The sequence below is a fragment of the Phasianus colchicus genome, chromosome 15 (assembly GCF_987193195.1).
Source record: "Phasianus colchicus chromosome 15, bPhaCol1.hap1.1, whole genome shotgun sequence".
Classification (NCBI taxonomy): Eukaryota; Metazoa; Chordata; class Aves; order Galliformes; family Phasianidae; genus Phasianus; species Phasianus colchicus.
This window is the reverse complement of record NC_143450.1, coordinates 4517764-4530050: the sequence shown is the minus strand read 5'-3', so window position 1 is coordinate 4530050 and position 12287 is coordinate 4517764. Positions and strand designations below refer to the sequence as shown.

General features: G+C 34.4%; 1 protein-coding gene across 1 annotated transcript in view; it reads left to right on the top strand.

Annotated features, from left to right (window-relative positions):
• Window positions 1-12287, top strand: part of DOCK2 (dedicator of cytokinesis 2) — a 158304-nt gene that overhangs the window by 107282 nt on the left and 38735 nt on the right. The window contains exons 31-33 of the mRNA XM_031598014.2: window positions 9174-9274; window positions 9373-9431; window positions 11127-11275. Of these exons, the coding sequence (XP_031453874.2) occupies window positions 9174-9274; window positions 9373-9431; window positions 11127-11275 (309 nt within the window). The remainder of the gene's footprint in view (window positions 1-9173; window positions 9275-9372; window positions 9432-11126; window positions 11276-12287) is intronic.

Genomic DNA, 12287 nt, shown 5'->3' with positions numbered 1-12287 from the left:
ATGTTGTCTTTCTGAAATGCATCAGATTATCTTTAAAATTACAAAATGTTCTTAAAATGCTTTAAAGTGTTAAGGCATAATGAATAGGAACAAAGAGTAGAAGTACTAAGGAATGCAAAGAGATATACAATCTTTTTTCTTTCTGATAAAGAACCTTTTTTCTTCATGCCATAGCTTGAGTCTTCCTGCTCTGCTGTGTAAGTCCATGTGTCCTATTTCTAACTACTGGAAGATTCCTCTTAAGGGTTGCATTTCTCATGTGGATTGCACATATTTACAGCATGGAGAGCTGGCGTGGGTATCAAAGGTAGCGAAGGTGATGGAGTTATTTGCCACATTTAAAAAAAAAAAAATCTCATTATTATTAGGAAATGAGTTAACGCAAGAAAAAAGAGTACTTTTCAAACCTTTTAATATCAATGTCTTGGCTGTAAGCAAGCATGAGCAGTGACTAACTCAAAGTAAATGGGATACTTCCACAATTCATAAAATAATTCCCTAATAGTTTCCCTCTAAAACTGTTAATATTTTATATTTAGTCTTTGGTTTTCTTCTTTTGTTTTGGAGTATTTTAGTTAAAAAAACAAATGAGCAATCCTGTGTAGCTGTTGCAGTGCTTGTATATTTTTATTTTAGCTATTAAGTTACAATAGATTAGTGTCAGGAAGCTTTTGTTTTAGTTGCTGTTTTGCGAAAGAAAATTCTAAATCAAGCCTTCTTTTGTTATTATTTAACCATTACTTCTTTTTGGATTTTCATGACTGGACAGTCATGAAACTGGAGTAAAAAGTGCCTTTCCTTCATGGGCGTGAAAATGTTTGGGATATCATTGAAGTGTCCATATTTCAAATAAATTTAGGAATTTTAGAGTAACATTTGTTTTGAGAAATCAAGCAGTACATTTATGTATTCTTGATTTGTATTGCACATCAAACTTTTGAAAGGAGCTAAATGCCTGTATTGCATTAGTGACTACTACAGATGTAAAAACTTCATTAAATTTTTGAGTACACAGTTTATGTGAAACAAATGGTTTCTCCTTAAAAAAGATGACCAAAAAAAGACCAGAACAAAGGCTTTATTCAAGGGTCAGTGACTCACAATGCAGCAGCCTTTGGGCTAAATTTTCTCATGTTATGGATATACATGTAGCAGCGATTTCTAGCTTCAAAGAAGGGTTGTTTACAGTTCAGATCCTTATGGAGAATATGCATTGAGAACAATGTCTGAGGAATGCAGAAGCTAAAGCAAAGGCAATTGTTTTAATATTTCTGAGAAAGGGTATTTTAAAATATAAAAATGGAGTACACTGGGAAGGGAAAGATAGAGTAAATGAATGAATGATTTATACTGCTTGTAGGGTTGTATTTTCTTATGTGCAGAATCTGACTACTATCTTTTGCTATCTTTTGAAGATTAAATATTAGTTTAGAAGTAGTAGTTAAAGTCATTTAAATCAAACAGAAGTGTATCTGAGTGTTTTTCACTTGGCAGAGTGATGACATGACTGTGTAGCAGACAACCTAACCAAACAAAACAAGTAGACTGTGAAGTAATTGAGCAAATAATAAATAATACATCTAGAGCAAAAGCAATGTGGAAATTTTTGCTAGTCTGTTGAAGCTTTTTAAATGGAGGATAAGAGGTTCCTAGCCTTTTCTTCCTTCTGAAGTGGAATTGCTTTTTACTCATTATGTGAGTTAGGCAGAAAGAAAATAATAGGTATCATTTAGGACCCATGAGAGGTTGTGATATATCTGAAGAACAGTTGTTGTAATCTTTAAAACTTAAATGTTCTTAAATATAAAACCTTAGTTTAAATGGTAAAGCTGCTGCATACCTTAGAGACACATACAAAAACTATGTGATATGCTGTTCAACATAAATTTTCTGCCTTATCCTGTAAGAGGTTGGGGTCCATGGGGTCCATTTATGTTGAAAGCCCTTTTTAAAGTTTCAGTGCTTTCACACCCACAGAAGGTCTGAATATTGTGAGTGTGATTGGCAGGAGTGTGTAAGGCAGGAAATGCCAGGGCTGTTTGGTTTGAGAATCATCATATAAGACTCTTAGGGGTAATTGAAGAAGGCATGTGATGTCTGGGATTGTAGGCCAGCATGGGGAGTTGGTGATTTTGTTTGTTTTTGAGTTTTGCTTACAGAGTTTGTGCTGGATGTATTCAAAAGTATTTCAAGCACTCCCAGTAAAAGAATCAAAAGTAGAGACCGCATGCAAGAGATGTTGATTTTATAATGAACATAACCTAGAACAATAAAGGAAGAGATAACTAAGAGGCATTTGCTACAGAATATTTACTGTTGTGTTGTTATTTCATCAAAAAATTAAAATTTGCTTACTCGTTGCTATCTGTACTTATTTAGATCATTAGTAGCTCAAAAATTCAATGAATTCTTAAGTCTTTAAATCTTTTTTGTATGTACATTTTTGAAAAGAAAAGCCAACAAAAAACCAACTGTGGTGCACAAAGAAGAGTGTTTTTTAGGTTGGTTATACTTTCATCAGGGATTACTAGGTTAGACTGAATTTAAACAAAATTAGTGCTAATTTCTCATTTTTCTGTCATTTATTATTTTAGAGTGTACATCTCAATGCATTAGAAGATGTAAATATTCATTTTAACCCGTATAATAACTCTTGGATAATGAACTTCATGCTAATGTTCTTCAATGTAAAGCCATTGACTACAGACTTCCTACAGAGTAAATTGGTTTGTTAAATAAAACCAATAAATGCTTTGTCAGAGTTCTGTACCCTCTGGCCAGGTTTTTAGATACTCCATGTGCAGAGGGTGTAAGATTTAATATCAAATTTACTTATTTGAAAATTGACAGTGTTACATGAGGTTTTTCACTTTGCACAGCGAAACTGAAAACAGTAAAAATGTACATTTTATTAAGCAAAATACAGCAAGTGCTGTTAAATTACAATACCAACGTGATTTCCAGTACCATTTTCTGTAATACACTCACAGTCACGAAGCTGGGTGTTTCCAGCTGGTAGTCTTCAAAAAGGAATCTGCAGGATGAAAGCTCAGATCTGTTGCTCTTTTCAGAATTCTTTTCTTAATGGTTTAGATTTTATACTTGACTTTGAGCTGAGCCATGTTTTTAGTCCCTATGCTGCTCTGGCATTCTCAGGTAGACATTCAAATTCTTTTCATGAATTCAAGGGCAAAATATATACACCACCAGTTGATAAAGTCAGTTGACCCATTCATCTGACAGTTATTTATCCCAAGCAGACGCTGTGCTCTGGACCCCTTTGTGGTAAGATAAAGTCAGCTGCCTTCACGATGGTTCTGCTCAGTTATGCCTTGATCCCCTGAGCTTCATGGACAGACTGCTTGCCTGTCTCCTCTAAGCTTTCTTCTGTGTTGGAGATTTGTTGCTCAGTCACAGGCATACAAAGCCAAATAAGAAATAAAACAATGCTAGTTCAAGTTTAGATTTTTCTGATTCTTTTCTCAAAGCGAATCTTTTGTGATTAATGATTTGTTTTGCCTTTTGCAAAACGCAATTATTTAGCATGTCTTGTCTAAAAGAGCAGCAGAACATACAATGACAGTGAGAGGCAGACAAGAAATACTTCTGAAAAACAGCTTTGTTTTTATTTGTTTGATTCTGTTGTTGCATCATCCATAGCTTTCAGTCACTGGACTCTGTCCCTTCAATGAGGAATACTGCCTGAATTCTCACTTCTTTTAAATACATTTCAGAAATGAACTCTTTTCTCATTCTTTTATTTTTTAATCTCCAGTGTGACTACTGAGGTGTAAATCACAGAATGGCCAGGGTTGGAAGGGACCTCAAGGATCATGAAACTCCAACCCTCCTGCCACAAATTTAAGGCAGTTCTGTGACAAATAAATATATCCTCTGCAAACTTCATATCCATTGATTTTAGATTGCTTCTCTGTTCGTTCTTTGTTTGGACTATATATATATAAAACATAAATTCAGAATGACTTGTGAATCACTGCCTAGGTTAAGTGTCCTCTCATGTTTCCAGTTCCATCTTTGGACTGTTTTACTTCTCACTAGGAGGAAAATTTATTCGAAGTATTAATTCTAACTGCAGGACAGCTGTGGTTTAGAGCATGGCACTGCAGTGTAAGCAAAAGAGGGGTTGGAGAAAAGAAATGTTAAGACACCAGGGTAACTTTCTATCCTAAAAGTGAATGGTAAACTGTCATATTTCTTGCAGTTCAGAGTTTAAAAATGCCTCCATACTCATAAGGATTTTCTTAACAGAATGCAGAACTTTCTCATGAGCCAACCATCTTGCCATATCTGTGCTCACCATGTGATGTAGTTGTGATTTGCATCTCTGTTTTTGAGATGGGATTGCTCTTTTTCATTCTGATAACCAGCTTCTGCTAGAAAAGACAATTTCTCCTTGGAAAGACAGCCATTGCAGGTGTTTTCCATTGAGTATTAACTTTTTAAGGACTTGCCAATTTAAAATGTGGTGATTAGACAGCCTGTACAAATCATTGTTTCACAGCTGCACTTTTGCAGGTATAAGAACAGATGCACCACTTTCCTTTCTCTGGTATTGTGTATGCATTGGATTTAGGATAGATACTGATGAGCGCTTCGGAAGAAATTTAATGAAGAAAAAAATTACAGAACACATTTTGAAAAGGCAGCCTGGTTTCTTAAACTGAATTGTAGCAAAAATTGTGTATGGTTCTGTAGTTATGCAAAATATGTATTTATGATACCCTCAAAACGTGTCTGGAATGTTTATTTCAGTTGTGGTAAATGGGAGAATATGGGGAATTTTCAATACACTTCTCTTTTACCTTCTGTAGTAACTATGCAGTCTTAATCAAAACTTGCTAATTTTGTTTGATTGAAAACCTCTGTGTTTCAAAACTAGATACTACATGCCTCTCTCTAGGGTAACATCCAGGGTTTTCAAGTCTGAATAATAAGGGAATAAGATGACTTTCCACAAGCAGTCTAAGTGCCTTTACCAAAGAAGTGTAACAGTTTCTGTTTTATAGCAATTAACATGCAGCTAGTTGGATTTGACAGTTATGATTCACAGTGATCTTAAAGAAAGCAAATATTTGTAAGTAGTTCAGTACTGATGTAAACCATTATCTGTCCATGCAGGTATAAAATAAAAGTAAGTTCCGATGAAAATTAACATTTTTTTTGTTCCTGGTAGAAATAAATTAAACAACATTCCTAGTTATCAGACATGTCTTAACTGTCAGCAGTTTACTCATTTTTATAACTGAAGAAGAAGGGAAAAAATTGATGTTTTTTGTCTTGATTTGTTTACTTCAGCAGAAATTCCTTTTCTACTTCGTAACTCATGTTTTATTTTTTCATTCTTCATTTAATTTAGTTTAGATAAAACATAAGCCGGTCTTCCAGTAACAGTAAAATAAAGAATACAGTAATTATTTCTAATGGCTCCCTTCAAACTTTTAGTTAAATTTTTTCCATCAGTTTTTATTATAGGAAAAACTGTGGTCAGCATCCATTGCCACAATCAATGCCACTTAATTCCATGAAGTGATGGTTTTGTCCAACATGGCTTTTGTAATGTTTCCATCTGGAAATGTCAGCTTCTGATGTATTAGGGACAGGGAAGATTAAACACACAGAAAATGCTTTGTTGTGGTATAATCAGGCAAAGCTATCCTAAGTTCTGTTTTGTTGGAATATTGGTTTCTGTTCCTTCCTATCCTTCCCCTCTGTTAATGGTATCTTGTAATGGGGCTTTAGAAAGGATTATATTGCTAAATCTGTACTGTTACAGCAATTATAATTTCATATTACTCATCTATATAGTTACCACAGAATTTTATTGCAAAAGACATAGTCCCCACAGTGTTATAATGTCAGTCTGACTTTAAAAAAAAAAACAAACTACTTTCCATTTTTCCCTGTCTTTCTTTAGTGTACTGAGCACCATTATCAACTCAGCATTATGAAATGTATTTTAGCATCACTAGTGAAATTGAGTGATTATTCTTTTTTATCTTTAAATACTCAGTTAGAAATTCCAAAATCAAAAGCTTCATTGCATTACAAATATCCAGGAATAAATGCACATTGTATTCTGCAAAAATATACATAATATAGTTGTAGACACTGCAGAAAACCTTGAAAGATGTTTGATACTAGGGTAAATAGATGATAAAAGGAACTATTGTTTCATTTTAGTAATTGTTAAGAAAGTTCTCTATCTCTATTAACTATGCCTGCTATATTTATATTAATTTCATATTAGTTAAATGTTGGTTATATTATCATATTCTATCCAGATCTCATCCTTGTGAAATCCTTAGAAATCTCTTGCTAAGTTAATCCCACATTTTCCAAAATGGCAGCTGTCACATTTTCTAGGGGTAAGGAACACCACGTTTTCCAAAAAAAACCCAAAAAACTGAATGAGATCTTTTAAGTTAATGTAAGTGTCTTAGCCCTAATATTCGCAAGGGTGTTGTTGCTTCTGAAGCCCTCAGGGTGTGCGATTAATGCTATGCTCAGCCAATTCAGCTGCCATAATTTGCAGTGTTAAAATGCACCAAGTTGGTTTATACTGTTACAATCACATGCTGCATGTCCGTATGAATTTGCAGTGAATAACAGATGACTAATAATGGAGACGGGTCACTTCTCAGCTCTAGCTTTGTCTCCAAGCTGCTGTCCCCTGCCAGCAGCTCATCACTGAAGTTCATGTCAACAGGAAGCAGCAAAGCACGAGCATTCCTGCTCAGCACAGGAGCTCTGATCCTCTTCTCTATCTGTGTTTCCTCAGCCTTGCCACCTCCTAGATAACTTGGTGTTTGAATACAGCACATCTTGGAATGTTGTGTGTTTAAAAGAAATTAAAACTTGTCTTATAAATAACTTTTTGCATTCATTTTTAATCTATACGTGTGTGTCATTTGTGTTACTGAGACACTACTTTGCCCTGCGGGGTTTTAATGTTAGTTTTGTTGTTTTAAACTGTTATTTGTTATTTGTGTGTCTTTATCTCGATACACTGTCATAATTTGAGGGTCATAATTTTTCAGCAATCATTAAGTATTCTGTGGAAGAAAGGAAATTTCTTTCATAAATAAGGATTAATTTTTTAGGTTACATTTCAGAAAAAGGTAGCATCAAGGTTGGAATTTTTATGTGAATAAATAGACCATTAACTACAGTAGTAAGGCTTCCTTTTTCTCTCCATAATGAGGAGTGATTTGAGAAGTTTTCCATTTTGCAGGTGTAATTGACATACAAACTGATGGACTCTAAATGGATCAAATTTATTCTTAATCTTTGGCAAAGGGAAGTACAGACTTTTCAGAGCATAAATAACATTAATCCTGGGGAAAATACTATGACTTAGCATGTGCTATCAAAACTAGATATAAATATGGCTTAAATATTTGTACTAAGGGAGAAAAAAGCTACTGCCTTACAAGTGCTAATATTCAAGCCTAATTTTTAATATAGCTGTGATTGTTTTGGAGGAATTCAGACCATCTTTAAATTGTAGAAAACATAACAAATTAAAAACATCTCCAATGAAATTCCATTTGAGTCTGAGCATAGAATCATAGAACTGCTCAGGTTGAAAAAGACCTTAAAGATCATCGAGTCCAACTGCAAGCTCACCATACTACCCTAACTCTAACAGCCCTCTGCTAAATCATGTCCCTGAGCACCACATCCAAACGGTTTTTAAACAGATCTAGGGATGGTGGCTCAACCACCAGCCTATTCCAGTGTTTAACAACCCCTTCTGCAAAGAAGTGTTTCCTGATATCCAACCTAAACTTACCCTGGCGCAAATTGAGGCCATTTCCCCACGTACCCCAGCCCTCTGAAATTCAGCTCTGTGGACCACAAATACTTACAGACAGCACAGCCCTGCTAAGGGCTTTTGGATAAGCAGGTCTGCTAGGGAGAGCTTTAGGTGGGCCCCTAAGTCAGGAATAAACTTAACACAGGATACTTGACCTTAAGGAGGATATTTGAGATTTTTATTTATTAGAGGAATCACCTGTGGTTTTGTCTGTATTTTTGTGTGTTGGTATCTATTCTGTATGGTTACTTGTGCACAAGAGGATTTCCCAAAGTCTAAAGAACAGAGATCTCTTAAGTTTTTGAGAAAACGTTAGATTTTAAGAGTAATAGTGTGGCTTCCCAAAATAGGATTGCATTTCACATGCAAAATTAATCAAAAGCTCTGTAATCATTTTTTACAATTTTTAAAATAATGTTTTATTTCTGTCCTTTAAACTACTGTTGAATACACAGAATCACAGAAGGGCCATGGTGGGAAGGGACCACAAGGATCATGAATCTCCAGCCCCCTGCCACATGCAGGCCAATACCTCTACTGTTTCCTTTCTACTGTCTCACTGATACTGTTTACACATACTTTTAGTTGTAAATACGTTTTTAAATAAGTATCTATAACTACTGCTAACTGTTAAGAAGCTCCCTGAGGTAGTATTTACTTCCTTGAATTTGTTTCCTACTGTGTTTTCTTTTTTCCCTTCCTTCTCTAGAATGAGAGAAGTATTTCATTTTGATCACTCAGAGGACAAGCAATCTGCTTTCAGAAAGGCAGGGCTCTGAGCTGGAAATAAAAGCCTTATTCTCTCAGTTCTAGAGCATGACTCAGTAATAATAGTAGCCATTCAAGGCAATATTTTGTGCTTGTTTAATGAAGACAGCTCTTAAAAAAAAATACACTGGAATTTCACACAAATTGTTGTTGAATTAGAACTTAAAAGGCAGTAGATACATTTGAAGATGTCAAATAAAATGCAATTACATCAGGTGCCTTTAGCTCCAAGTTGTTAAGATTAAATGGTTTGTAATGCATTCCACTTGTCCTGCTGTGGTTCATGATTTAACATTGTAAGCTAATGAATTTCATATAAATCCATCCTAGTAATATTTATTCAACTGCTGTATTATTAAGAGCAAATGTGTAGTAGTTGATTATTAAAATTCATCTTCCTTGCTTTTCTCCTAATTGCATAATACTAATGATGTACAACATAGCATAATATAAAATTCTCAAATTGCTTGCATCATTTGGTTTCATAAATAATTCAGTATTATGCGTGGTTTAGTACTACTCCAGCTTTGCTCAAAACTATTATAATTTCCTTATTTTCAATTTACAGCTGTGGAACAACTATTTTCATTTGGCTGTGGCTTTTATTACCCAAGATTCGCTACAACTAGAAAATTTTTCCCATGCAAAGTACAACAAGATCCAGAGCAAGTAAGCAAAAACATATACTTTAGCTTATGTCTAATTTTTAACAAAAAGTGGGAAAACATAATGACTAAAAGTACCTGAACTTTATTATTTTTAACTAGATATGGAGATATGAGACGTTTAATCGGCTTTGCTATCCGTGACATGTGGTACAAACTTGGTAAGTAGGCAAATGAATTTAATTACAACTGAATGTGTCGCACATTGCATGTTTCACTGGAAAATATCGATATGAAACTTCTCTAAAATTTCAGAGATGGTTGAACTTTATTATGCAGAAATTGAGAACCAAGTAAATTTTCCAAGAGTAGGTGGCTTCTGATTCATGTTAAAGGTGTGTATCTTAGAGAATAGTCATGACAAACTCTTTTGGTTACTGAACATACAGTAGATGCTTTGAAACTGGAATGTCAAGCAATTGCAGCTGTTTACATCCCTCCCAAAGGGATGTAAAGGAACACAAGGCAAGATTTAATGTGATTGGCTGGATGCGAAGGAAAGGCAAAATATTTATCCCAGAGTGCCACAGTGCAGTTCTTCCTGTTTTGCTTATTACTCAGTTTATTGAACTTAAGCATGTGCTAGGCAGATAACTGCATACAAATGAAACAGGTTTTTATGTGACAATCATTTTGTATGTGAGTTGATTGAGGAAGTTTCTCTTTGCATTTTTAGGCAGAAATTTAAAAAGTTTTCATTTTCATGATATCGGTGGAGCAGTATGTATTTAAATCATTTAGCTGAAAGTATCTCTTATTTTTTACTTGCATAAGAGCCTTTTTTGGAAGAATGAACATTTTTATAGGTGAAAAAATATTTACATAGTACATTAATTCCTTTGTTGTTGTTGTTGTTGTTTTTAATTTCAGATCTTTAGGGTCTTATGCCTAAAGCTATTGGAAGTGATTCAGTCACTCTGAGAGTCTTTTGAATCTTATTGATGTTACTGATATTTCCAGGATTAGTAATATTTTTAATCAAAACGACTGGAAGAAAAAGTAATGTTGCATAGAACTAGTGAAGTTGTTCAAGTTTAAGTTATGCTTAAAGTTACAACATTAATGGCAATATGAGGGGAAAAACAGAATCAGATTACTTTTACTTATGAAACAAGTCTAGTCATATTTGTTTTATGATAATATTTTAATCTCCTTACAAGCTACCAGCAATATTGACATTCTGAGGCAGATCATTGGACTTGGATGGTAGTCTGACCCATGTATCAAACTTTTTTCTTTTTGCTCAGAAACAAGCAGTATTTGAAGAATATCTCAGACCTAGTTGATGTTTTTTGCTGACTTGAAGGCTCTTTCACAGGTGCACAGCTGTTGTGCTACAAGATAATACTGTGTGGTTCTAGGAGTGGAGTTGCACAGACTGTGTTTCTATTACTGGTTGCAGTGGTTGATGCATTGATTGGTTTGATTTATTGGTTACGATGTTTGATGTTACTCATAGTTGAAAGCAAGTAATGTGTTTCTTCTTTAAAATCTAGAAAGCATCTCATGTGTCACTGTTACTGAGAGAATTTGGGGGATTATTAGTGTTTTTGATTGTTTTCTCAGAATTTTTAAGAGGAGATGTCTAAAGCTGAAAAACTGAAATATTGACTAAAAATGTTAACTCAGCTGATATGCATTCATATTTCTGGCACTGAATGCTGGCCTCTTGATGTAAGAGCATATTTATTAACATTCTTTTATATTTTGAGAAGCAGTAGGGATAAATGACTAAATTCTAAGACTGTTACTAGCATAGGTAATGAAAACGCTGCTTTAAAATACTGCCTGCCCTAAATGTTTTTCTAACATTTTTTTTTCTCTTCTGAAGTATCTAATTTGTCATTCTGTTTTAGGCCAGAATAAAATCTGCTTTATACCAGGGATGGTTGGACCCATCTTGGAAATGACTCTCATTCCAGAGGTTGAACTACGAAAAGCAACAATTCCAATATTTTTTGACATGATACTGTGTGAATACCAAAGGACAGGAGAATTCAAAAAGGTAATTAAAAATACTGTTGGAAAATTCATTGCTCTTGTAGCCAGTTTATTTTTGGTAAATATTTCTCGTGTGGATTTCTGTGCTTCAAGAAAGTAAAATCCAAAAAAATAAGAACAAAAAAAGGGCTCCTGTACAGGTGAGAGTAGGCATTCCATAGTGTTTGAGTTGGATTTGAGAAAAACATCCTTCACAATGACAGCTATAAGGCACTGGAACAGGGGCCCAGAGAGGATAGACAATTTTTATGAATATTTTTAGAATCTTACTGAACAAAGTCCTGAACAAAAGACATGACATTGAAGTCAACCCTGTTAAGTAGGAGTAGAATTAGATGACTTCTAGGGGTCTCTTCTAATACTAGTCTTTCATGAAACATAGATCTTTATACATTAAAAGTTTTAACTTTTAATACATACTATCCAACAGAAGTTTCAGTTAATAGCTTGAAGTTAATTGCATGTTATTAAATTTTTCAGGAAACTTTTCTAAATATTTGCTTTGTGAAAAATAATCTTTAAGAGGAGCTGGCATTCAAAAAAAGTTTTCTATACGAATTTTGCAAACAAAATGGATTTTTAAATCAGAAGTATTTCACCCCTGACAGAAAAGAAATAGGATAGGACACTTGGGAGGGTGATTTAAAGCAGATCTCCTGCCACTGCTTGCAGTGTGTAGTCAAACAGTTGGCATCTGGCAGTTTCTCTCCTACCTCACTTTCCTCTGCAGGCTCTTTTGGGCACAATTTTGTCTTGTTCTATGTTTGCACACTGCCTTTCACAGTAGATTTTAACTTGGAGCTTCAGGCCCTGTAATTGCACAAGTAGTTAATTCCAAACCATCTGTGTAACGGTGACAAAAAAAAAAATCATAATTTAGACATTCATAGAAAAGTAAATACAAATCTGTCACTCAACCTCAGCTATGTTTAATACTTTAAATCATATGGGGCATTTCTGTGTCAACTAAGTGTGGAACAAACTAGCAGATGGAATTTTGATTTTGATCTGCATTC